Source organism: Argopecten irradians, chromosome 4, assembly GCF_041381155.1.
Source record: "Argopecten irradians isolate NY chromosome 4, Ai_NY, whole genome shotgun sequence".
Lineage (NCBI taxonomy): Eukaryota > Metazoa > Mollusca > Bivalvia > Pectinida > Pectinidae > Argopecten > Argopecten irradians.
The window spans coordinates 50,012,233-50,040,229 of record NC_091137.1 but is presented as its reverse complement, the minus strand read 5'-3'; the positions used below and the strand labels follow the sequence as shown (position 1 = coordinate 50,040,229).

The following is a 27,997-nucleotide window of genomic DNA, read 5'->3' as shown; positions in this document are numbered from 1 at the left end:
ATTGTATATTTCTATGACAATTGTCCCACTTTTATTACAAAAAAAAAAACGTGCTGTACGTATATATATCGTGGACCTAACGATAATTCTTTTTTTTTTCGAAGTAAACACAAGATACATTTGATCATAGACACAGGTACTTGATATTTTGTTGTTTTTATATAGCTCTAACTGTTAATTAGTATATTTACCAGTCGTCGAAGTCTTTAAATATGCGGTAGGTATCTCTGACTATATTAAGGGGTATTTTATATACAGTTCTTTATGATTTATATTATTGACAATGACAGAATGTCAAACTCATGTGATTTTATTGTCTCCAATTATCGCTAACAATGTAGAAGATATGGAAATCAGTGTCAGTTAATATGGATACCGTACATTATTTGCCATTTTCTTTCCTTTGAGATATCCACGAATCACTAGTGATATCAATGGCATAATGTTGAAAGCTAGACAAGATTTTATTTATTATTTATTTGCAGCAACTTCCTGGAGTTAGGGGATGGATTGGCTGCATTGCAATACCTGTTTTCACCAACCAGGGGATGGAGGGAAGTTCTTATTGACTAGCTGTGGTCATATATACTGTGAGAAATGTATAGACAAAGGTGACTATATAGTGACATATTTAGGTAATGGACACAGGCATTGTTTGCCTCTATTTCCACATCAAATATATTATGGTTGATGTACTAGTCATTCCAGATGTGTATTATAGATATATCAGATACAATGTACATGAAAGCATTTTAAGTTATAATTAATGTCAATATAAAGATTAAAAATTGATTTTAAAGCGAGGCAACTTTAAAAATTAAAAAAAATCTAAATTTGACAGTGTTTTCAAAACAGGTACAAACGGAAAATGTCAAATGTGTGGCAGTGCCTGTACAACCATACCCCTGTCAGGGCAGGTAAGACAATAGAATCTTTGAACAGGTAAGATAATAGAATCTCTAGACAGGTAAGACGATAAAAACTTTGGACAGGTAAGACAATAGAATCTTTGGACAGGAAAGAAAATGGAATCTCTAGACAGGTAAGACAATAAAATCTCTAGACAGGTAAGACAATAAAATCTCTGGACAGGTAAGATAATAGAATGTCAGGGCAGGAAAGACAATAGAATCTTTGGACAGGTAAGACAATAGAATTTTTGGACAGGTAAGACAACGAAATCTCTAGACAGGTAAGACAATAAAATCTCTGGACAGGTAAGACAATAGAAACTTTGGACAGCTAAGACAATAGAATCTCTGATAGGTAAGTCAATAGACTCTCTGGACAAGTAAAACAATCAAATCTCTAGACAAAATAATATCTTTTTATAATATTGGCACTCATTATAAAACTTTTGCTTCATTTCATGGCCTTTTTAAAAAAATTATAACTCATTTTATTACAGATGAAACCGGATGTGGAGTTATTTTTTACAAATCCTATGGATCTGCTGAAAAAAGAGGTCAGAAAAATTGTCCAGGTTTGTATTTTGTAATTGGTGGCTTTTGATTTTAAAATGGGAATGTACAATGAGATAGATAATTTTATAAAGTCACAAAAGTTATAAACTTACCATTAATACTACACTTATCATCACCTGAACAGTACAAAAATAAATCAAATGTTAATTTTCATAAGACAGGTCGTCCTATAATTATGTTTCCCACCGTTGTCCTTATTACCACGCCTTATCACTGTGCCAGATAGCAAAACAAGGGAACTGAAACTTCACTGTTATCTTAGATACCCAGGGAATCTTGCATTTGTCTGGTGTTGTAACCTCATTTAAGATTTTTCTTACCTTATTATTTTTTAAGAATCAAACTTTTATTTTTTGTTTCGGAAAGGCAGTTGGCTTTTAATGAAGACTATGATTTATTTAATAATCTATATATCAAATTTAATTGTTTAAAATAGATGACATTAAAATGTTCTGTTAATTATAACTAAAAAATAATTAAACACTATATACATTGTAATGGTAAGTTGATGGTTTTTGCCTTCCACCTCTAAAACCTGGCACATATCCACACAGGATCCTGACTATTGATTAGACACTGATATTATAACTGGCCTATCCCCTGACTGTGCACTAAATCTCCGTTACAGGTAATGGACTTTCAACACAATCAAAGACGGAGATTCTTTTCCTACCTAATGGACAAGGTAAGATCCTGAAAATGTTTCTCAAGTTTCAGATAAGGATCTTACAACAGGAGTGTCAATCTATGTCATCATTAGGTTGTAGTACAGTTAAACCTCAATGATTCGAACTCCGATGAATCAAATTTCTCGCTGTATCAAACTTTTTGTCTGGTCCCGAATTTCTTCACTATATAACATTACTAACTAACCCATGTATGAATCGAAGTTTTATGAATTGAAGTTCTCCATGTATTGAACTTTTTTCATGGACCATTTGTTATAGAATCATAGGTAACTGACACTCGATGATTCGAATAAAAATTTACCTGTACAGATCAGGTCTTCGCCGATACCCTGCGGCATGCTGTCACACCTATAGCTAGCTGTCTCGCGATGGCCCTTTGCCGGACCATAGGGATTACGACAGCTAGTGTTGCTTGCTTGATATGGTATCATCAAGATAATTAATATCACTGATCAGGCCGATACCCAGTTGGTCATGGTAAAAAAACATCGGTCTAATTTCAACCACGAATAATTCGAAGTCTCGATGTTTCGAAGTTTTTGTGACAGTCCCTTGAACTTTGATACATCGAGGTTTGACTGTATACTTAAATGGCAGCCAGTTTGCTCTACCTCGTCGGTAAGTTTGCCATATTAACCACCTTTAACAACCGTCTGTATTTACCTGACAATGCTCACGGAACCCAGGCAAATATGTAGAACCTGTACTTTGTCCGATATACTTTGTATACATTCTTATTTTATAGACAGGTGAGGGAGCATGCATAGCTAGCGCTTTCTGTTGTGCCTCTTTCCAGTTGGCATTCATCTTTGCTATAGATGTATGCCAACTGTATGTTCAATGCTTATATTTACATTTGATATAAACAATTTTATGATGAAATCCCAAGAGATTTTGCATCTATAATGAATAAAGAATTCATTATCGTCAAAGCCATTGAAACAGCCGTCTTCTGTGATTGCTGGCATGACCATTGTGACGTCATAAATTGATAATGACATCATAATAAGCGGATGGCAGTTCATAGCCTGATGAATGCCAACTGTGCTTAGTAAGTTTATGTAGTAGGGCTGCAGTGAAAATGTAGATATATACAAGTCATGTATTATTAAGCTTTAGCAGGGATTCCTCCAGTTTTGATACTTCATGGGTATTTGGGACTCTCAAGTTTTGATATTTGAGAAATATTGTCTACTTTATTCTAGCTCCACAAGCAGCAGAATGTCATGGAAAGATGCCACAAAGCTATAAGAACTTCCCAGGATCTAGAAAAGTGAGGTGTCATTATCTAGTTATTTAGTTTTAATTTCTTATACAACATGCTTGAATTAAGCTCTTCATAAAGTTTCATTTTGAAATTAAAATGGTCATCAAGGATTAAGATTTAAGTTACCATTCTTTATGCGGTTGAAATGAAAGTGATCAAACCTGATTGGTTTGAAGTTGACAGAACAGTTATCATGTTTGCCATATTTACTGCCCAGGACACTTAAAAATCATATCCGATGGGGACACTTATAAGGAAACGAAAATGTAGCTTGTGGACGAAAAACCTCAAAAATGTCAGCCATATATATTTTAACTCTTTGGGTACTCATGACATATTAAATCTGCAAAGAAAACATGCCTTCATCTGATACACATAATTATGCCCTGATTCACACGTGAAAGACTCGATAATTCATGAAATAGGAAATACAATGTACAATGCCAGTGTTATAGGCATTACACAGTTGTAACACATCATTATAAATCTATGGGATGTCAGCTCCTTCTCCAGAAGAGGGGAGGGGCGCTAATAGAGGGAGGGGCGCTAATAGAGGAAGGGGCGCTAATAGAGGAAGGGGAGCTAATAGAGGGAGGGGCGCTAATAGAGGGAGGGGTACTAATAGAGGGAGGGGAGCTAATAGAGGGAGGGGCACTAATAGAGGGAGGGGCGCTAATAGAGGGAGGGGCGTTAATAGAGGGAGGGGCGTTAATAGAGGGAGGGGCGCTAATAGAGGGAGGGGCGTTAATAGAGGGAGGGGCGCTAATAGAGGGAGGGGCGTTAATAGAGGGAGGGGAGCTAATAGAGGAAGGGGCGCTAATAGAGGGAGGGGCGCTAATAGAGGGGAGGGGCGCTAATAGAGGGAGGGGCGTTAATAGAGGGATGGGCGCTAATAGAGGGAGGGGCGCTAATAGAGGGAGGGGTGCTAATAGAAGGAGGGGCTTTAATAGAGGGAGGGGAGCTAATAGAGGGAGGGGCGCTAATAGAGGAAGGGGCGCTAATAGAGGGAGGGGAGCTAATAGAGGGAGGGGCACTAATAGAGGAAGGGGAGCTAATAGAGGAAGGGGAGCTAATAGAGGGAGGGGCGCTAATAGAGGGAGGGGCGCTAATAGAGGGAGGGGCGCTAATAGAGGGAGGGGCGCTAATAGAGGAAGGGGCGCTAATAGAGGGAGGGGCGCTAATAGAGGGAGGGGCGCTAATAGAGGAAGGGGCGCTAATAGAGGGAGGGGAGCTAATAGAGGGAGGGGCCTAATAGAGGAGGGGAGCTAATAGAGGAGGGGAGCTAATAGAGGGAGGGGAGCTAATAGAGGGAGGGGAGCTAATAGAGGGAGGGGAGCTAATAGAGGAAGGGGAGCTAATAGAGGGAAGGGGCGCTAATAGAGGGAGGGGCGCTAATAGAGGGAGGGGCTAATAGAGGGAGGGGAGCTAATAGAGGGAGGGGGCTAATAGAGGGAGGGGAGCTAATAGAGGGAGGGGCACTAATAGAGGGAAGGGGAGCTAATAGAGGAAGGGGAGCTAATAGAGGAGGGGGAGCTAATAGAGGAGGGGCAGCTAATAGAGGAAGGGGCGCTAATAGAGGGAGGGGAGCTAATAGAGGGAGGGGCGCTAATAGAGGGAGGGGACTAATAGAGGGAGGGGCGCTAATAGAGGGAGGGGAGCTAATAGAGGGAGGGGCGCTAATAGAGGGAGGGGCGCTAAATAGAGGGAGGGGCGCTAATAGAGGGAGGGGCTAATAGAGGGAGGGGCGCTAATAGAGGGAGGGGCGCTAATAGAGGGAGGGGGCTAATAGAGGGAGGGGCGCTAATAGAGGGAGGGGCGCTAATAGAGGGAGGGGGCTAATAGAGGGAGGGGCGCTAATAGAGGGGAGGGGCGCTAATAGAGGGAGGGGCTAATAGAGGGAGGGGGGCTAATAGAGGGAGGGGCGTAATAGAGGGAGGGCGCTAATAGAAAGGAGGGGAGGGGCTAAATAGAGGGAGGGGCGCTAATAGAGGGAGGGGCGCTAATAGAGGGAGGGGTGCTAATAGAGGGAGGGGCACTTATAGAGGGAGGGGAGCTAATAGAGGGAGGGCGCTAATAGAGGGAGGGCGCTAATAAGGAGGGGCACTATAGAGGGAGGGGACTAATAGAGGGAGGGGCTAATAGAGGGAAGGGGAGCTAATAGAGGAAGGGGAGCTAATAGAGGAAGGGGAGCTAATAGAGGGAGGGGAGCTAATAGAGGGAGGGGAGCTAATAGAGGGAGGGAGCTAATAGAGGGGGCGCTAATAGAGGAAGGGGCGCTAATAGAGGGAGGGGAGCTAATAGAGGGAGGGGCGCTAATAGAGGAAGGGGAGCTAATAGAGGGAGGGGCGCTAATAGAGGAAGGGGCGCTAATAGAGGAAGGGGCGCTAATAGAGGGAGGGGCGCTAATAGAGGAAGGGGAGCTAATAGAGGGAGGGGCACTAATAGAGGGAGGGGCGCTAATAGAGGAAGGGGAGCTAATAGAGGAAGGGGAGCTAATAGAGGGAGGGGCGCTAATAGAGGAAGGGGCGCTAATAGAGGGAGGGGAGCTAATAGAGGGAGGGGAGTTAATAGAGGGAGAGGCGCTAATAGAGGGAGGGGCGCTAATAGAGGGATGGGCGGTAATAGAGGGAGGGGTGCTAATAGAGGGAGGGGCGTAAATAGAGGGAGAGGCGCTAATAGAGGGAGGGGCGCTAATAGAGGGAGGGGTGCTAATAGAGGGGAGGGGCGCTAATAGAAAGGAGGGGCGTTAATAGAGGGATGGGCGCTAATAGAGGGAGGGACGCTAATAGAGGGAGGGGTGCTAATAGAAGGAGGGGCACTTATAGAGGGAGGGGAGCTAATAGAGGGAGGGGCGCTAATAGAGGGAGGGGCGCTAATAGAGGGAGGGGTGCTAATAGAGGGAGGGGTGCTAATAGAAGGAGGGGCTAAAATAGAGGGAGGGTTGCTAATAGAGTATTGGAGTATGAATGGATATATAATGTTTATTGTAGGGAAATGAGCAAACTTCGTGAAGAAAACTCTTACCTGAAAAGACTGATGAGTGAACATGAAAATGTAAGTAAATCTAAAACATTTTAGTTATAATTTGTAGTGAAACTCATGACTATAACCAATCTCTGGGGACCAAGGAATTAGCATTATACATTATAAAGCATAGGTTATTTTACACCTTTATTACAAATCAAGAGGCCCAGCGGTCCTGTATCACTTAACTGGTTTGTTAAGCCAAGAATTGTAAAGAATTACCTCTAATTTCCCCTCTTGGGCCCCATCCCTACTGCCACAGGGGATGAGAGCTAAGATTAATACAAACTCTGCATCCCATTCCCCCCCAATTTTTTTTTGATCAAATATCGTTAGAATTCAATAGTGATTTTGAAAAATTACCTCTATTTCGAGGGTGAATATAACACCTCTATTTCCCCTTCTTGGGCCATGCCCTGACTGCCCCAGGGGGATCAGAGCCCAGAGTTTAACTCACTGGCTGCCCCAGGGGGGTCAGAGCCCAGAGTTTTAACTCACTGGCTGCCCCAGGGGGGTCAGAGCCAGGAGTTTAAACACACTGACTGCCCCAGGGGGATCAGAGCCCAGAGTTTTAACTCATTGGCTGCCCCAGGGGAATCAGAGCCCAGAGTTTAACTCACTGGCTGCCCCAGGGGGGTCAGAGCCCAGAGTTTTAACTCACTGGCTGCCCCAGGAGGATCAGAGCCAAGAGTTAAACTCATTGGCTGCCCCAGGAGGATCAGAGCCAAGAGTTTAGCACACTGACTGCCCCAGGAGGATCAGAGCCAAGAGTTTAACTTACTGACTACCCCAGGGGGATCAGAGCCAAGAGTTTAACACACTGACTGCCGCAGGAGGATCAGAGCCAAGAGTTTAACACACTGACTGCCCCAGGAGGATCAGAGCCAAGAGTTTAACACACTGGCTGCCCCAGGAGGATCAGAGCCAAGAGTTCAACACACTGACTGCCCCAGGAGGATCAGAGCCAAGAGTTTAACACACTGACTGCCCCAGGAGGATCAGAGCCTAGAGTTTAACTCACTGACTGCCTCAGGAGGATCAGAGCCAAGAGTTTAATAGACTGTTTCCCTTCCCAAAGGGTGTTTCTAGTCACATTTGGATAAAAAACACTCCAAGGACTTCCTGAGAAGTAGGAATTGAAATGAAATACCTCTTTTTCCCCCTTTTGATCTTAAGACTTTGCCCCTCAGCCCACAGGGATCAGAGCCAAGATTTATGTAAGCAGACTTTTTCGTTTCCATAAGAATATGTTTGCACATGCATATGGTTAAAGACGTTCTGGCCAACTTTTGTTACCATGTTCATAGCCATGTGTTACAAGTTCGAAACCCTTAGAGGCTATGAATAGCTCACTTGGTCCGAATGACCAAGGTGAGCTTATATGATACTGTGGTGTCCATGTCCAGAGTCCGTCCGTCCATTAACAATTGACTTCTCCATAACTGCTGGTTGGAATTTAACAAAGTTTGACTGGTAGCATCCTTATGAGGTACTGACTGAAAATTGTACAATTGGTTGGGTTGACCCCTTGGGGGCCTGAAGGGCTGAGCCAAAATTGGTAAATTTGTCTATTTCTATATAAAGGAAAACAACTTCTCTCAAATACACTTAGGATTGCACTCATAATGAAATGGTAGCATCCTTATAGAGTGGAGAATCAAAATTGTACAAATGATGGGGCTTAAGGGCAGGGCCAACAGGAGTCATTATGGCATATTGATAGCATCATTATATAGTTCGGAATTAAACAAATCGTGGGGTCAATTTTGCTATTTCAAATTTGTAGAGTTTTTGTTATAATTACATGTACTGAACAACCTGGAGAGTGATACAGGCCCTGTAGCAATTTATTGTAGTATGGTTTAAAAAAAAAATCCATAAATACGGACAAAGGCAGTTAGTGAGCAATTATTTCACTTTTCATTCAAATGACTTCTTAATACCAAAAAGCCTTGGGTTCTGATATTGAGCATATAGCATGCTGGTATCAAGGACAACCAAGTGTGTTCATATGAATGACCTTGATCTTCATTCAAGGTCACAGTAGTGAAAAAGGCTAAAATCTTTAAATGACTTCTTTTTAAAAACCAAAACTCTAGAGACTTGATAATGGGCTGGTATGAAATAATGATGGAATGAAGGGCTACCTAGTCTGTTCAAATGAATGACCATGACATTCATTCAAGGTCACTGGGATAAAAAAAGGCTGCTACAATATTTAAACAACTTACTGTGTACTTCACATTGTTTACTTCACTTTTGCTATATGTTGTATTAATAGTCAGATGACAGTTATAGCCCATCGGCCCTCTTGTTTGTTTAGAGATACAGTAAAATTCTGTGTGTAAATTTACGTTATTGTTTTTTACAGAGGCATGTCAGTAGTGGCACTAACAGGTATGTATATGTTCTAATTGACAATATCAAAACTGTAGTATAGATATACTTACTTTATTTTACATCAATTGCGAAACAAGTTATATACAACTTATACCAATCACTTTCGATGACTTGGTGGTAAGCCCACAATTGCTCTTAAAGTGGGAGCTAGGAAACCAGAGTTGCTGTATTTACTGGTAATGATCTCCAAATAGGATAGGTGTTGTAACTCCTGCATGACCCCAACACAATGTGGGAACCGATAGATGTTATACCGGCGCGTAATGTCGACAAGGGCTAGCTTGTTGGACCAAGCAAGTGAATGAAAACCAACAACATGATATGAATTGAAAATGGCCGTTTATTATGATAAACGACGAGATATGACATAAACATAAAATGATTCTTTCAATCATTTTTATAAAGCATATAAGCAAATTAAGATATGGTCCAAGGTGGGGATAAAAAGCGCCCCATCCATAGTTAATGAAAATTCTTACATATATACATGTTATACCTATTAAGTAAAACATGAAAAAGAATCTTGACATGTGTCATGGTCAAAAGCAAGATACAACTTGCAAGGATGCAACTCGATACAAAAACAACATGTGGTCAAACCATAATATTATATTAAAGCTATTCCGTAACGAAACCTTTTAGCCACAGAATTGAGGAAGGTCATGGGGAGGAGGTGGGTGCTGATAAAATATTGAAAAATATCAGAAAAACTGACCTTGATCTATGTCCATCTTGTGATAAAGTGGCTAATGAAGCTGACACACGCTCACTGGTCAATAAATAATACTACGCGTGATAAGACCTTGACCCAATTACCTCTCACTTGCCCCTTGACCCTCCTCTCAGAAAAATAAAACGGAATATAACAATGTACAAAATATCAATATGAAACACTAATATTTTTTTAAAAAACAAACTACTTGCCTGTATAAAATACATTAAAATTGAAATTTTAATTTACCATTATACCGGCGCGTAATGTCGACAAGGGCTAGCTTGTTGGACCAAGCAAGTGCATGAAAACCAACAACATGATATGAATTGAAAATGGCCGTTTATTATGATAAACGACGAGATATGACATAAACATAAAATGATTCTTTCAATCATTTTTATAAAGCATATAAGCAAATTAAGATATGGTCCAAGGTGGGGATAAAAAGTGCCACAATGTTTATCAGAAACTCCTGATTTACTAATGAGTTACTGATAAACATACCCCCCACTTAACACAATGTCTGGGCCGATACAGGTGTTGTTACCCCTGCAGGACCCCAACACAGTGTCTGGGCCGATAGGTGTTGTAACCCCTGCAGGACCCCAACACAATGTCTGGACCGATAGGTGTTGTAACCCCTGCAGGACCCCAATACAGTGTCTGGGCCGATAGGTGTTGTTACCCCTGCAGGACCCCAATACAGTGTCTGGGCCGATAGGTGTTGTTACCCCTGCAGGACCCCAATACAGTGTCTGGGCCGATAGGTGTTGTTACCCCTGCAGGACCCCAATACAGTGTCTGGGCCGATAGGTGTTGTTACCCCTGCAGGACCCCAATACAGTGTCTGGGCCGATAGGTGTTGTTACCCCCTGCAGGACCCCAATACAGTGTCTGGGCCGATAGGTGTTGTTACCCCTGCAGGACCCCAATACAGTGTCTGGGCCGATAGGTGTTGTAACCCCTGCAGGACCCCAATACAGTGTCTGGGCCGATAGGTGTTGTTACCCCTGCAGGACCCCAATACAGTGTCTGGGCCGATAGGTGTTGTTACCCCTGTGGGACCCCAACACAATGTCTGGGCCGATAGGTGTTGTAACCCCTGCAGGACCCCAACACAATGTCTGGGCCGATAGGTGTTGTAACCCCTGCAGGACCCCAACACAATGTCTGGGCCGATAGGTGTTGTAACTCCTGCAGGACCCCAACACACTGTCTGGGCCGATAGGTGTTGTAACTCCTGCAGGACCCCAACACAATGTCTGGGCCGATAGGTGTTGTAACTCCTGCAGGACCCCAACACAATGTCTGGGCCGATAGGTGTTGTAACTCCTGCAGGACCCCAACACAATGTCTGGGCCGATAGGTGTTGTAACTCCTGCAGGGACCCCAATACAGTGTCTGGGCCGATAGGTGTTGTAACTCCTGTGGGACCCCAACACAATGTCTGGGCCGATAGGTGTTGTAACTCCTGTGGGACCCCAACACAATGTCTGGGCCGATAGGTGTTGTAACCCCTGTGGGACCCCAACACAATGTCTGGGCCGATAGGTGTTGTAACCCCTGCGGGACCCCAACACAATGTCTGGACCGATAGGTGTTGTAACTCCTGCAGGACCCCAACACAATGTCTGGGCCGATAGGTGTTGTAACCCCTGCAGGACCCCAACACAATGTCTGGCCGATAGGTGTTGTAACCCCTGCAGGACCCCAACACAATGTCTGGGCCGATAGGTGTTGTAACCCCTGCAGGACCCCAACACAATGTCTGGGCCGATAGGTGTTGTAACTCCTGCAGGACCCCAACACAATGTCTGGACCGATAGGTGTTGTAACTCCTGCAGGACCCCAACACAATGTCTGGGCCGATAGGTGTTGTAACTCCTGCAGGACCCCAACACAATGTCTGGACCGATAGGTGTTGTAACCCCTGCAGGACCCCAACACAATGTCTGGGCCGATAGGTGTTGTAACCCCTGCGGGACCCCAACACAATGTCTGGGCCGATAGGTGTTGTAACCCCTGCAGGACCCCAACACAATGTCTGGGCCGATAGGTGTTGTAACCCCTGCAGGACCCCAACACAATGTCTGGACCGATAGGTGTTGAAACCCCTGCCAGGACCCCAACACAATGTCTGGGCCGATAGGTGTTGTAACTCCTGCAGGGACCCCAACACAATGTCTGGACCGATAGGTGTTGTAAACCCTGCAGGACCCCAACACAATGTCTGGGCCGATAGGTGTTGTAACTCCTGCAGGACCCCAACACAATGTCTGGGCCGATAGGTGTTGTAACCCCTGTGGGACCCCAACACAATGTCTGGGCCGATAGGTGTTGTAACCCCTGTGGGACCCCAACACAATGTCTGGGCCGATAGGTGTTGTAACCCCTGCAGGACCCCAACACAATGTCTGGGCTGATAGGTGTTGTAACCCCTGCAGGACCCCAACACAATGTTTGGGCCGATAGGTGTTGTAACTCCTGTGGGACCCCAACACAATGTCTGGGCCGATAGGTGTTGTAACCCCTGCAGGACCCCAACACAATGTCTGGGCCGATAGGTGTTGTAACCCCTGCAGGACCCCAACACAATGTCTGGGCCCATAGGTGTTGTAACCCCTGCAGGACCCCAACACAATGTCTGGACCGATAGGTGTTGTAACCCCTGCAGGACCCCAACACAATGTCTGGGCCGATAGGTGTTGTAAACCCCTGCAGGACCCCAACACAATGTCTGGGCCGATAGGTGTTGTAACCCCTGCAGGACCCCAACACAATGTCTGGACCGATAGGTGTTGTAACCCCTGCAGGACCCCAACACAATGTCTGGGCCGATAGGTTGTTGAAACTCCTGCAGGGACCCCAACACAATGTCTGGGCCGATAGGTGTTGTAACCCCTGTGGGACCCCAACACAATGTCTGGGCCGATAGGTGTTGTAACCCCTGCAGGACCCCAACACAATGTCTGGACCGATAGGTGTTGTAACTCCTGTGGGACCCCAACACAATGTCTGGGCCGATAGGTGTTGTAACCCCCTGCAGGACCCCAACACAATGTCTGGGCCATAGGTGTTGTAACTCCTGCGGACCCCAACACAATGTCTGGGCCGATAGGTGTTGTAACTCCTGCAGGACCCCAACACAATGTCTGGGCCGATAGGTGTTGTAACTCCTGCAGGACCCCAACACAATGTCTGGGCCGATAGGTGTTGTAACCCCTGCAGGACCCCAACACAATGTCTGGGCCGATAGGTGTTGTAACTCCTGCAGGACCCCAACACAATGTCTGGGCCGATAGGTGTTGTAACCCCTGCAGGACCCCAACACAATGTCTGGGCCGATAGGTGTTGTAACCCCTGCAGGACCCCAACACAATGTCTGGGCCGATAGGTTGTGTACCTCCTGTGGGACCCCAACACAATGTCTGGGCCGATAGGTGTTGTAACTCCTGCAGGACCCCAACACAATGTCTGGGCCAATAGGTGTTGTAACTCCTGCAGGACCCCAACACAATGTCTGGGCCGATAGGTGTTGTAACTCCTGCAGGACCCCAACACAATGTCTGGGCCGATAGGTGTTGTAACTCCTGCAGGGACCCCAACACAATGTCTGGGCCGATAGGTGTTGTAACTCCTGCAGGACCCCAACACAATGTCTGGGCCGATAGGTGTTGTAACTCCTGTGGGACCCCAACACAATGTCTGGACCGATAGGTGTTGTAACCCCTGCAGGACCCCAACACAATGTCTGGGCCGATAGGTGTTGTAACCCCTGCAGGACCCCAACACAATGTCTGGGCCGATAGGTGTTGTAACTCCTGCAGGACCCCAACACAATGTCTGGGCCGATAGGTGTTGTAACCTCCTGCAGGACCCCAACACAATGTCTGGGCCGATAGGTGTTGTAACCCCTGCAGGACCCCAACACAATGTCTGGGCCGATAGGTGTTGTAACCCCTGTGGGACCCCAACACAATGTCTGGACCGATAGGTGTTGTAACCCCTGCAGGACCCCAACACAATGTCTGGACCGATAGGTGTTGTAACCCCTGCAGGACCCCAACACAATGTCTGGGCCGATAGGTGTTGTAACCCCTGCCAGACCCCAACACAATGTCTGGGCCGATAGGTGTTGTAACCCCTGCAGGACCCCAACACAATGTCTGGGCCGATAGGTGTTGTAACCCCTGCAGGACCCCAACACAATGTCTGGGCCGATAGGTGTTGTAACCCCTGCAGGACCCCAACACAATGTCTGGGCCGATAGGTGTTGTAACTCCTGCAGGACCCCAACACAATGTCTGGGCCGATAGGTGTTGTAACTCCTGCAGGACCCCAACACAATGTCTGGGCCGATAGGTGTTGTAACTCCTGCAGGACCCCAACACAATGTCTGGGCCGATAGGTGTTGTAACCCCTGCAGGACCCCAACACAATGTCTGGACCGATAGGTGTTGTAACCCCTGCAGGACCCCAACACAATGTCTGGGCCGATAGGTGTTGTAACTCCTGCAGGACCCCAACACAATGTCTGGACCGATAGGTGTTGTAACTCCTGCAGGACCCCAACACAATGTCTGGGCCGATAGGTGTTGTAACTCCTGCAGGACCCCAACACAATGTCTGGGCCGATAGGTGTTGTAACCCCTGCAGGACCCCAACACAATGTCTGGGCCGATAGGTGTTGTAACCCCTGTGGGACCCCAACACAATGTCTGGACTGATAGGTGTTGTAACCCCTGCAGGACCCCAACACAATGTTTGGGCCGATAGGTGTTGTAACCCCTGTGGGACCCCAACACAATGTCTGGACCAATAGGTGTTGTAACCCCTGCAGGACCCCAACACAATGTCTGGGCCGATAGGTGTTGTAACCCCTGTAGGACCCCAACACAATGTCTGGACCGATAGGTGTTGTAACCCCTGCAGGACCCCAACACAATGTCTGGGCCGATAGGTGTTGTAACTCCTGCAGGACCCCAACACAATGTCTGGGCCGATAGGTGTTGTAACTCCTGCAGGACCCCAACACAATGTCTGGGCCGATAGGTGTTGTAACTCCTGCAGGACCCCAACACAATGTCTGGGCCGATAGGTGTTGTAACCCCTGCAGGACCCCAACACAATGTCTGGGCCGATAGGTGTTGTAACTCCTGCAGGACCCCAACACAATGTCTGGGCCGATAGGTGTTGTAACTCCTGCAGGACCCCAACACAATGTCTGGGCCGATAGGTGTTGTACCTCCTGTAGGACCCCAACACAATGTCTGGACTGATAGGTGTTGTAACCCCTGCAGGACCCCAACACAATGTCTGGGCCGATAGGTGTTGTAACTCCTGTGGGACCCCAACACAATGTCTGGGCCGATAGGTGTTGTAACCCCTGCAGGACCCCAACACAATGTCTGGGCCGATAGGTGTTGTAACCCCTGCAGGACCCCAACACAATGTCTGGGCCGATAGGTGTTGTAACTCCTGTGGGACCCCAACACAATGTCTGGGCCAATAGGTGTTGTAACCATTGCAGGACCCCAACACAATGTCTGGGCCGATAGGTGTTGTAACCCCTGCAGGGACCCCAACACAATGTCTGGGCCGATAGGTGTTGTAACCCCTGTGGGACCCCAACACAATGTCTGGGCCGATAGGTGTTGTAACCCCTGCAGACCCCAACACAATGTCTGGGCCGATAGGTGTTGTAACCCCTGCAGGACCCCAACACAATGTCTGGGCCGATAGGTGTTGTAACCCCTGCAGGACCCCAACACAATGTCTGGACCGATAGGTGTTGTAACCCCTGTGGGACCCCAACACAATGTCTGGGCCGATAGGTGTTGTAACCCCTGCAGGACCCCAACACAATGTCTGGGCCGATAGGTGTTGTAACTCCTGCAGGACCCCAACACAATGTCTGGACCGATAGGTGTTGTAACCCCTGCAGGACCCCAACACAATGTCTGGGCCGATAGGTGTTGTAACTCCTGCAGGACCCCAACACAATGTCTGGACCGATAGGTGTTGAAACCCCTGCCAGACCCCAACACAATGTCTGGGCCGATAGGTGTTGTAACTCCTGTGGGACCCCAACACAATGTCTGGACCGATAGGTGTTGTAACCCCTGTGGGACCCCAACACAATGTCTGGACCGATAGGTGTTGTAACCCCTGTGGGACCCCAACACAATGTCTGGACCGATAGGTGTTGTAACCCCTGCAGGACCCCAACACAATGTCTGGGCCGATAGGTGTTGTAACTCCTGCGGGACCCCAACACAATGTCTGGGCCGATAGGTGTTGTAACTCCTGTGGGACCCCAACACAATGTCTGGACCGATAGGTGTTGAAACCCCTGCCAGACCCCAACACAATGTCTGGACCGATAGGTGTTGAAACCCCTGCCAGACCCCAACACAATGTCTGGGCCGATAGGTGTTGTAACCCCTGCAGGACCCCAACACAATGTCTGGACCGATAGGTGTTGTAACCCCTGCCAGACCCCAACACAATGTCTGGGCCGATAGGTGTTGTAACTCCTGCAGGACCCCAACACAATGTCTGGGCCGATAGGTGTTGTAACTCCTGCAGGACCCCAACACAATGTCTGGGCCGATAGGTTGTGTACCTCCTGTGGGACCCCAACACAATGTCTGGACCGATAGGTGTTGAAACCCCTGCCAGACCCCAACACAATGTCTGGGCCGATAGGTGTTGTAACTCCTGCAGGACCCCAACACAATGTCTGGGCCGATAGGTGTTGTAACTCCTGCAGGACCCCAACACAATGTCTGGGCCGATAGGTTGTGTACCTCCTGTGGGACCCCAACACAATGTCTGGACCGATATGTGTTGTAACCCCTGCCAGACCCCAACACAATGTCTGGACCGATAGGTGTTGTAACTCCTGTGGGACCCCAACACAATGTCTGGGCCGATAGGTGTTGTAACTCCTGTGGGACCCCAACACAATGTCTGGGCCGATAGGTGTTGTAACCCCTGCAGGACCCCAACACAATGTCTGGACCGATAGGTGTTGTAACTCCTGCAGGACCCCAACACAATGTCTGGGCCGATAGGTGTTGTAACTCCTGCAGGACCCCAACACAATGTCTGGGCCGATAGGTGTTGTAACTCCTGCAGGACCCCAACACAATGTCTGGGCCGATAGGTGTTGTAACTCCTGCAGGACCCCAACACAATGTCTGGACCGATAGGTGTTGTAACCCCTGCCAGACCCCAACACAATGTCTGGGCCGATAGGTGTTGTAACCCCTGCAGGACCCCAACACAATGTCTGGGCCGATAGGTGTTGTAACCCCTGCAGGACCCCAACACAATGTCTGGGCCGATAGGTGTTGTAACTCCTGCAGGACCCCAACACAATGTCTGGGCCGATAGGTGTTGTAACCCCTGCAGGACCCCAACACAATGTCTGGGCCGATAGGTGTTGTAACTCCTGCAGGACCCCAACACAATGTCTGGGCCGATAGGTGTTGTAACCCCTGCAGGACCCCAACACAATGTCTGGGCCGATAGGTGTTGTAACCCCTGCAGGACCCCAACACAATGTCTGGACCGATAGGTGTTGTAACCCTGCAGGACCCCAACACAATGTCTGGGCCGATAGGTGTTGTAACTCCTGCAGGACCCCAACACAATGTCTGGACCGATAGGTTGTTGTAACCCCTGCAGGACCCCAACACAATGTCTGGGCCGATAGGTGTTGTAACCCCTGTGGGACCCCAACACAATGTCTGGACCGATAGGTGTTGTAACCCCTGCGGGACCCCAACACAATGTCTGGACCGATAGGTGTTGTAACTCCTGCAGGACCCCAACACAATGTCTGGACCGATAGGTGTTGTAACCCCTGCAGGACCCCAACACAATGTCTGGGCCGATAGGTGTTGTAACCTCCTGCAGGACCCCAACACAATGTCTGGACCGATAGGTGTTGTAACCCCTGCAGGACCCCAACACAATGTCTGGGCCGATAGGTGTTGTAACTCCTGCAGGACCCCAACACAATGTCTGGGCCGATAGGTGTTGTAACTCCTGCAGGACCCCAACACAATGTCTGGGCCGATAGGTGTTGTAACCCCTGCAGGACCCCAACACAATGTCTGGGCCGATAGGTGTTGTAACTCCTGCAGGACCCCAACACAATGTCTGGGCCGATAGGTGTTGTAACCCCTGTGAACCTCTGTAGGACCCCAACACAATGTCTGGACCGATAGGTGTTGTAACCCCTGCAGGACCCCAACACAATGTCTGGGCCGATAGGTGTTGTAACCCCTGTGGGACCCCAACACAATGTCTGGGCCGATAGGTGTTGTAACCCCTGTGGGACCCCAACACAATGTCTGGACCGATAGGTGTTGTAACCCCTGCAGGACCCCAACACAATGTCTGGGCCGATAGGTGTTGTAACCCCTGCAGGACCCCAACACAATGTCTGGGCCGATAGGTGTTGTAACCCCTGCAGGACCCCAACACAATGTCTGGGCCGATAGGTGTTGTAACCCCTGCAGGACCCCAACACAATGTCTGGGCCGATAGGTGTTGTAACCCCTGCAGGACCCCAACACAATGTCTGGGCCGATAGGTGTTGTAACTCCTGCAGGACCCCAACACAATGTCTGGGCCGATAGGTGTTGTAACCCCTGCAGGACCCCAACACAATGTCTGGGCCGATAGGTGTTGTAACCCCTGCAGGACCCCAACACAATGTCTGGGCCGATAGGTGTTGTAACCCCTGCAGGACCCCAACACAATGTCAGGGCCGATAGGTGTTGTAACCCCTGCCAGGGACCCCAACACAATGTCTGGACCGGATAGGTGTTGTAACCGCCTGTGGACCCCCAACACAATGTCTGGATAGGGTGTTGTAACCCTGCAGACCCCAACACAATGTCTGGGCCGATAGGTGTTGTAACCCCTCAGACCCCCAACAACAATGTCTGGACCCGATAGGTGTTGTAACCCCCTGCGGGATCCCCAACAAGTGGAAGTGTCTGGACCGATAGGTTAGTTGTAACCCCTTGCGGGACCCCAACACAATGTCTGGGCTGGATAGGTGTTGTAACTCCTGTCAGGACCTCCAACACAATGTTGTAACGATAGGTGTTGTACCTCCTGCGGAGGACCCCCAACACAATGTCTGGACTGATAGGTGTTGTAACTGACCGCTAAGCAGGATAGGTAGAGACCCCAATACATGTGTGTCTGGGCCGATAGGTGTTGTAACCTCCTGCAAGGACCCCAACACAATGTCTGGACCGATAGGTGTTGTAACACCTGCAGGACCCCAACACAATGTCCCTGGGCCTGATAGGTGTTTGTAACTCCTGCAGGACCCCAACACAATGTTCGTGGGGCCGATAGGTGTTGTAACTCCCTGCAGGACCCCAACACAATGTCTGGGCCCCGATAGGTTGTTGTAGTAACCCCTGCAGGGACCCCCTCAACACAATGTCTTGGGCCGATAGGTGTTGTAACTCCTGTGAGGACCCCAACACAATGTCTGGACCGATAGGTGTTGTAACCCCTGCAGGACCCCAACACAATGTCTGGACCGATAGGTGTTGTAAACCCCTGCAGGACCCCAACACAATGTCTGGGCCGATAGGTGTTGTAACCCCTGCGGGACCCCAACACAATGTCTGGACCGATAGGTGTTGTAACCCCTGCGGGACCCCAACACAATGTCTGGGCCGATAGGTGTTATAACCCCTGTGGGACCCCAACACAATGTCTGGGCCGATAGGTGTTGTAACCCCTGCGGGACCCCAACACAATGTCTGGACCGATAGGTGTTGTAACCCCTGCGGGACCCCAACACAATGTCTGGGCCGATAGGTGTTGTAACCCTGCGGGACCCCAACACAATGTCTGGACATCGCAGTGGGAATTCATCACCAAGTTACAGAAGTAAGTCTCGTACCTTAAGTTAATGTTTCCGTGACAACCTATTGATTTCCGTCTTCAATTTCTCGTGTATAGATTATTATCATTTATTTTCACCTCAATTGGATGTCTGTTATTTTGCACAAATTAAAAACTGGCGGTTTCTTTTTTAAACTCTTATTAAATATGAGTTTGGCTTTCTGATATGGACTTACTGAAGTCAATACAGTAAACCTGATGAGAAGTTTTCTATGATTCCTGTAGGTTCACCTTCGTCTTCACCACAGACGGTCCATGTTAATAGGTATGTACATGTAAAAGTGTTAATGTTGGTTTTTATCACCCTAGGAAAATACAGTGTCTAAACTGAATACACTCAGTATCAGACCACAACCCGGTGTAGGTTGTTTATGTGGGTTTACGTAGCGGAAAGGTCAGTCAGAAAGAGGGATCTACTCAACTACAACAGTAGTTAGCTAGTTGTTTACTTCTAACGTATGTGTGATCAATAAGTCACCATCACATCTTATCATTTTGTTCGAATAAAGGAATGAACATCTTGTAATATGAAGTGATCAAAATGAAGAATCCTCTATAATTTTGCATACATGTTATATTTTCTGTTTTCCATGGTAAGAAGTCAGCCCCAGACAACGTCCCAGGCCTCGTTTATAGCCCTGCCTAGAAATGCTGTAAGTATGGTTACTGATGCTTCAAAAACCTTTACGTTAACCAGAATTTATGTTCTACAAATTAACTTCTGATAGCAGACATGTACGTTTATTGTTCAATCTTACTTTCCAGAATACTTACACAGCTATGGGGTCTGCGCTAGGGCGAGTATCTGTACGTACCCCTCCTTCAGGGGGACGTATTGGTAAGTATTACACAGCTATGGGGTCTAGGGAGAGTATCTGTACGTACCACAGCTATGAGGTCTAGGAAGCGTATCAGTACGTACCCCTCCTTCAGGGGGACGTATTGGTAAGTATGACACAGCTATTGGGTCTAGGAAGAGTATCTGTAAGTATCTCTCTTTCAGGGGGATGTATTGGTAAGTATTACACAGCTTTGGGGTCTAGGGAGAGTATCTGTAAGTACCCCTCCTTCAGGGGGATGTATTGGTAGGTATTACACAGCTTTGGGGTCTAAGGAGAGTATCTGTAAGTAGCCCTCCTTCAGGGGGATGTATTGGTAAGTATTACACAGCTTTGGGGTCTAGGGAGAGTATCTGTACGTACCCCTCCTTCAGGGGGATGTATTGGTAAGTATTACACAGCTTTGGGGTCTAGGGAGAGTATCTGTAAGTACCCCTCCTTCAGGGGGATGTATTGGTAAGTATTACACAGCTTTGGGGTCTAGGGAGAGTATCTGAACCTATTCCTTCTTCTGGGGGTGTATTGGTAAGTATTACACAGCTATGGGGTCTGGGGAGAGTATCTGTACGTACCCCTCGTTTAGGGGGACGTATTGGTAAGTATTACACAGCTTTGGGGTCTAGGGAGAGTATCTGTAAGTATCCCTCCTTCAGGGGGATGTAATTGGTAAGTATTACACAGCTTTGGGGTCTAGGGATAGTATCTGTAAGTACCCCCTCCTTCAGGGGGATGTATTGGTAAGTATTACACAGCTATGGGGTCTAGGGAGAGTATCTGTAAGTATCCCTCCTTCAGGGGGATGTATTGGTAAGTATTACACAGCTTTGGGGTCTAGGGAGAGTATCTGTAAGTACCCCTCCTTCAGGGGGATGTATTGGTAAGTATTACACAGCTTTGGGGTCTAGGGAGAGTATCTGTAAGTACCCCTCCTTCAGGGGGCGTATTGGTAAGTATTACACAGCTATGGGGTCTAGGGAGAGTATCTGTACGTACCCATCCTTCAGAGAGGGATGTATTGGTAAGTATTACACAGCTTTGGGGTCTAGGGAGAGTATCTGTACGTACCCCTCGTTTAGGGGGACGTATTGGTAAGTATTACACAGCTTTGGGGTCTAGGGAGAGTATCTGTACGTACCCCTCCTTCAGGGGATGTATTGGTAAGTATTACACAGCTTTGGGGTCTAGGGATAGTATCTGTAAGTACCCCTCCTTCAGGGGGATGTATTGGTAAGTATTACACAGCTTTGGGGTCTAGGGAGAGTATCTGAACCTATTCCTTCTTCTGGGGGGTGTATTGGTAAGTATTACACAGCTATGGGGTCTGGGGAGAGTATCTGTACGTACCCCTCGTTTAGGGGGACGTATTGGTAAGTATTACACAGCTTTGGGGTCTAAGGAGAGTATCTTTAAGTATCCCTCCTTCAGGGGGATGTATTGGTAAGTATTACACAGCTTTGGGGTCTAGGGAGAGTATCTGTAAGTACCCTTCCTTCAGGGGATGTATTGGTAAGTATTACACAGCTTTGGGGTCTAGGGAGAGTATCTGTAAGTATCCCTCCTTCAGGGGGATGTATTGGTAAGTATTACACAGCTTTGGGGTCTAGGGAGAGTATCTGTAAGTACCCCTCCTTCAGGGGGATGTATTGGTAAGTATTACACTGCTTTGGGGTCTAGGGAGAGTATCTGTAAGTACCCCTCCTTCAGGGGGGCGTATTGGTAAGTATTACACAGCTATGGGGTCTAGGGAGAGTATTTGTACGTACCCATCCTTCAGGGGGACGTATTGGTAAGTATTACACAGCTTTGGGGTCTAGGGAGAGTATCTGTACGTACCCCTCGTTTAGGGGGACGTATTGGTAAGTATTACACAGCTTTGGGGTCTAGGGAGAGTATCTGTACGTACCCCTCCTTCAGGGGGACGTATTGGTAAGTATTACACAGCTTTGGGGTCTAGGGAGAGTATCTGTACGTACCCCTCCTTCAGGGGGACGTATTGGTAAGTATTACACAGCTATGGGGTCTAGGGAGAGTATCTGTACGTACCCCTCCTTCAGGGGGACGTATTGGTAAGTATTACACTATTACACAGCTATGGGGTCTAGGGAGAGTATCTGTACGTACCCCTCCTTCAGGGGGACGTATTGGTAAGTATTACACAGCTATGGGGTCTAGGGAGAGTATCTGTACGTACCCCTCCTTCAGGGGGACGTATTGGTAAGTATTACACAGCTATGGGGTCTAGGGAGAGTATCTGTACGTACCCCTCCTTCAGGGGGACGTATTGGTAAGTATTACACAGCTTTGGGGTCTAGGGAGAGTATCTGTACGTACCCCTCCTTCAGGGGGATGCATTGGTAAGAATTACACAGCTTTGGGGTCTAGGGTGAGTATCTGTAAGTACCCCTCCTTCAGGGGGACGTATTGGTAAGTATTACACAGCTTTGGGGTCTAGGGAGAGTATCTGTACGTACCCCTCCTTCAGGGGGATGTATTGGTAAGTATTACACAGCTATGGGGTCTAGGGAGAGTATCTGTACGTACCCCTCCTTCAGGGGGACGTATTGGTAAGTATTACACAGCTTTGGGGGTAGGGAGAGTATCTGTAAGTACCCCTCCTTCAGGGGGATGTATTGGTAAGTATTACACAGCTTTGGTGTCTAGGGAGAGTATCTGTAACCTATTCCTCCTTCAGGGGGATGTATTGGTAAGTATTACACAGCTATGGGGTCTAGGGAGAGTATCTGTACGTACCCCTCCTTCAGGGGGATGTATTGGTAAGTATTACACAGCTTTGGGGTCTAGGGAGAGTATCTGTAAGTACCCCTCCTTCAGGGGGATGTATTGGTAAGTATTACACAGCTATGGGGTCTAGGGAGAGTATCTGTAAGTACCCCTCCTTCAGGGGGATGTATTGGTAAGTATTACACAGCTTTGGGGTCTAGGGAGAGTATCTGTAAGTACCCCTCCTTCAGGGGGATGTATTGGTAAGTATTACACAGCTTTGGGGTCTAGGGAGAGTATCTGTACGTACCCCTCCTTCAGGGGGATGTATTGGTAAGTATTACACAGCTTTGGGGTCTAGGGAGAGTATCTGTAAGTACCCCTCCTTCAGGGGGATGTATTGGTAAGTATTACACAGCTTTGGGGTCTAGGGAGAGTATCTGAACCTATTCCTTCTTCTGGGGGGTGTATTGGTAAGTATTACACAGCTATGGGGTCTGGGGAGAGTATCTGTACGTACCCCTCGTTTAGGGGGACGTATTGGTAAGTATTACACAGCTTTGGGGTCTAGGGAGAGTATCTGTAAGTATCCCTCCTTCAGGGGGATGTATTGGTAAGTATTACACAGCTTTGGGGTCTAGGGAGAGTATCTGTAAGTACCCCTCCTTCAGGGGGATGTATTGGTAAGTATTACACAGCTATGGGGTCTAGGGAGAGTATCTGTAAGTATCCCTCCTTCAGGGGGATGTATTGGTAAGTATTACACAGCTTTGGGGTCTAGGGAGAGTATCTGTAAGTACCCCTCCTTCAGGGGGATGTATTGGTAAGTATTACACAGCTTTGGGGTCTAGGGAGAGTATCTGTAAGTACCCCTCCTTCAGGGGGGCGTATTGGTAAGTATTACACAGCTATGGGGTCTAGGGAGAGTATTTGTACGTACCCATCCTTCAGGGGGACGTATTGGTAAGTATTACACAGCTTTGGGGTCTAGGGAGAGTATCTGTACGTACCCCTCGTTTAGGGGGACGTATTGGTAAGTATTACACAGCTTTGGGGTCTAGGGAGAGTATCTGTACGTACCCCTCCTTCAGGGGGATGTATTGGTAAGTATTACACAGCTTTGGGGTCTAAGGAGAGTATCTGTAAGTACACCTCCTTCAGGGGGATGTATTGGTAAGTATTACACAGCTTTGGGGTCTAGGGAGAGTATCTGTACGTACCCCTCCTTCAGGGGGATGTATTGGTAAGTATTACACTATTACACAGCTTTGGGGTCTAGGGAGAGTATCTGTCAGTACCCCTCCTTCAGGGGGACGTATTGGTAAGTATTACACAGCTATGGGGTCTAGGGAGAGTATCTGTACGTACCCCTCCTTCAGGGGGATGTATTGGTTACCATTACACAGCTATGGGGTCTAGGGAGAGTATCTGTACGTACCCCTCCTTCAGGGGGATGTATTGGTAAGTATTACACAGCTTTGGGGTCTAGGGAGAGTATCTGTACGTACCCCTCCTTCAGGGGGATGCATTGGTAAGAATTACACAGCTTTGGGGTCTAGGGTGAGTATCTGTAAGTACCCCTCCTTCAGGGGGACGTATTGGTAAGTATTACACAGCTTTGGGGTCTAGGGAGAGTATCTGTACGTACCCCTCCTTCAGGGGGATGCATTGGTAAGAATTACACAGCTATGGGGTCTAGGGAGAGTATCTGTAAGTACTCCTCCTTCAGGGGGACGTATTGGTAAATAGTACACAGCTACAATATGGGGTAAGTATGACACAGCTATGGGGTCAAGGGAGAGTATCTGTAAGTACTCCTCCTTCAGGGGGACGTATTGGTAATTATTACACAGCTATGGGATCTAGGGAGAGTATCTGAACCTATTCCTTCTTCTGGGGGATGTATTGGTAAGTATTACACAGCTATGGGGTCTGGGGAGAGTATCTGTACGTACCCATCCTTCAGGGGGATGTATTGGTAAGTATTACACAGCTATGGGGTCTAGGGAGAGTATCTGTACGTACCCCTCCTTTAGGGGGACGTATTGGTATGTATTACACAGCTATGGGGTCTAGGGAGAGTATCTGTACGTACCCCTCCTTCATGGGGATGTATTGGTAAGTATTACACTATTACACAGCTATGGGGTCTAGGGAGAGTATCTGTACGTACCCCTCATTCAGAGGAACGTATTGGTAAGTATTACACAGCTATGTGGTCTAGGGAGAGTATCTGTAAGTATCCCTCCTTCAGGGGGATGTATTGGTAAGTATTATACAGCTTTGGGGTCTAGGGAGAGTATCTGTACGTACCCCTCCTTCAGGGGGACATATTGGTAAGTATTACACAGCTGCATGTATGGGGTCTAGGGAGAGTATCTGTACGTACCCCTCCTTCAGGGGGACGTATTGGTAAGTATGACACAGCTATGGGGTCTAGGGAGAGTATCTGTACGTACCCATCCTTCAGGGGGACGTATTGGTAAGTATGACACAGCTATTGGGTCTAGGGAGAGTATCTGTACGTACCCCTCCTTCAGGGGGACGTATTGGTAAGTATTACACAGCTATGGGGTCTAGGGAGAGTATCTGTACGTACCCCTCCTTCAGGGGGACGTATTGGTAAGTATTACACAGCTATGGGGTCTAGGGAGAGTATCTGTACGTACCCCTCATTCAGGGGGACGTATTGGTTACCATTACACAGCTATGGGGTCTAGAGAGAGTATCTGTACGTACCCCTCCTTCAGGGGGACGTATTGGTAAGTATTACACAGCTATGGGGTCTAGGGAGAGTATCTGTATGTATCCCTCATTCAGGGGAACGTATTGGTAAGTATAACACAGCAATGGGGTCTAGGGAGAGTATCTGTAAGTACCCCTCCTTCAGGGGGATGTATTGGTAAGTATTACACAGCTTTGGGGTCTAAGGAGAGTATCAGTAAGTACCCCTCCTTCAGGGGACGTATTGGTAAGTATTACACAGCTATGGGGTCTAGGGAGAGTATCTGTACGTATCCCTCATTCAGGGGAACGTATTGGTAAGTATAACACAGCTATGGGGTCTAGAGAGAGTATCTGTACGTACCCCTCCTTCAGGGGGACGTATTGGTAAGTATTACACAGCTATGGGGTCTAGGGAGAGTATCTGTACGTACCCCTCCTTCAGGGGGACGTATTGGTAAGTATTACACAGCTATGGGGTCTAGGGAGAGTATCTGTAGGTACCCCTCCTTCAGGGGACGTATTGGTAAGTATTACACAGCTATGGGGTCTAGGGAGAGTATTGTAGGTACCCCTCCTTCAGGGACGTTTGGTAAGTATTACACAGCTATGGGGTCTAGGGAGAGTATTTGTACGTTCCCTCATTCAGGGAACGTATTGGTAAGTATAACACAGCTATGGGGTCTAGGGAGAGTATCTGTAAGTACCCCTCCTTCAGGGGGACGTATTGGTAAGTATAACACAGCTATGGGGTCTAGGGAGAGTATCTGTAAGTACCCCTCCTTCAGGGGGACGTATTGGTAAGTATTACACAGCTATGGGGTCTAGGGAGAGTATCTGTAAGTTCCCCTCTCTCTCATTTATTTATAAAGATTCATATAAAGGTTTCTGTTTTCCTGTCGGACACTGTTTTGTCCTTCGACGATTCCCCAAATAATAAATGGTTCAAATCCAGGTATTGTTAATGGCCACTTATGTCGCGATTTCGATGTGCCCAACAGATTATCGAAGATTTATTTTCACGAGCTCTGGCTTATTGTGTTTTATTTTGACAAATTAATTGCATTCGAATTCGTGGCTCTAAATTTTACTCAGTTACTCAGCATCATTAAATAGTTGGTTGTCAGTATTTGTTACACTGGGTCATGTGTCGTGTTGTGTATTCCTAATACCTGAATATTGTTCTTTATTCAGGAACAGTTGGAAACACCCCGTCCCCCAGGAGATACACAGTGCCTGTCACCCCAAAGTAAGATCCCCTCGCTTACAACTTTATAATAGTTTGGTATCTCTTGTACATTTGGGGAAATAAACGAGCTTTGTATATTTACACGTCTAAATGTTGAAAACGTTCATCTCAAAAAACATCTTTCTTCGTTAACATTTTTACTTTTCCAGTCAACATCGATTACATATCCTTTTGTCAAGATGAAAAAAACATGATAATCTAAAGCATTGGGTGCGTCGGTAAATTATGTCAAACATTTGCATTTTCAACTGTTGCAGGTCTGTTCCCCATCCAATTGCTTTCGGAAGTCTGATGACGCCGTCTCCGATGTAAACAGGCCATCGCCATATTTGTTCCATGGAAGAATTGTTTTGAATCGTACTTGTCACAAGATTTCTCCTTCATCAATAATTGGACGCTGCCCTATATTACATATCTATGAAAACATTGCTTTATTTTAATTTGTGTAAATACTTTATTAAAGCATGTCAGCTTTGATTTCCAATCGTATGGTAGACTGAATCAATGGTTATATAAATTGAAGGGTAGTAATTTTAGCTTTTAGATACAACATTGTTCTCCAGTAGTCCTTCGTCATTACGTGAACATTGTATATTAAATAATGTTGAAATTAAACTTATTTTCCTGTCGGTATATCGTATGTATTCTTTTGTAACTGAAATCATTAAGTGTTCTACACAATCTGATTAAAATCATATACCCCTCAGGGGCGTAGGAAGCGGGGGGGTCAGGGGGGCAACTGCCCCCCCCCCCCCCCCTTTCCCAGGACGGGGGGGGGGCAAACATGTCTTTTTGCCCCCCCCCCCCCCCCCCCCATTTTCGCCGACTGAAATTTTCTAAAAATGCTTATTTGAAAGAAAAAAGGGTCCTCCGGCACATTTTTCGTACTTCATTCTATAAAATTTTCCGCTGCGCGGCGCATTTCCTAAAACGTTCAAGC

The 27,997-nt window shown here is 47.1% G+C and overlaps 1 protein-coding gene across 1 annotated transcript; it reads left to right on the top strand.

The window, feature by feature from the left end:
- Positions 1-27,686, top strand: LOC138322545 (E3 ubiquitin-protein ligase RNF212B-like). Its single transcript, XM_069266559.1, has 13 exons — positions 1-611; positions 856-917; positions 1,409-1,483; positions 2,113-2,169; positions 3,379-3,446; positions 6,431-6,494; positions 8,836-8,861; positions 19,466-19,509; positions 19,750-19,789; positions 20,123-20,177; positions 20,290-20,362; positions 27,003-27,057; positions 27,315-27,686. The coding sequence occupies exons 1-13, from the start codon at positions 506-508 to the stop codon at positions 27,367-27,369; spliced, it is 780 nt and encodes a 259-aa protein (XP_069122660.1). The 5' UTR covers positions 1-505; the 3' UTR covers positions 27,370-27,686.
- Positions 27,687-27,997: the final 311 nt, after the last annotated feature.

Excerpts from the sequence above, each read along its gene's own strand:
- LOC138322545 (XM_069266559.1), top strand. The coding sequence starts at position 506 with ATGGATTGGCTGCATTGCAATACCTGTTTTCACCAACCAGGGGATGGA. Across the intron at positions 918-1,408 it reads CCATACCCCTGTCAGGGCAG|ATGAAACCGGATGTGGAGTT; the intron begins GTAAGACAATAG and ends ATTTTATTACAG. Across the intron at positions 20,178-20,289 it reads TAGCCCTGCCTAGAAATGCT|AATACTTACACAGCTATGGG; the intron begins GTAAGTATGGTT and ends CTTACTTTCCAG.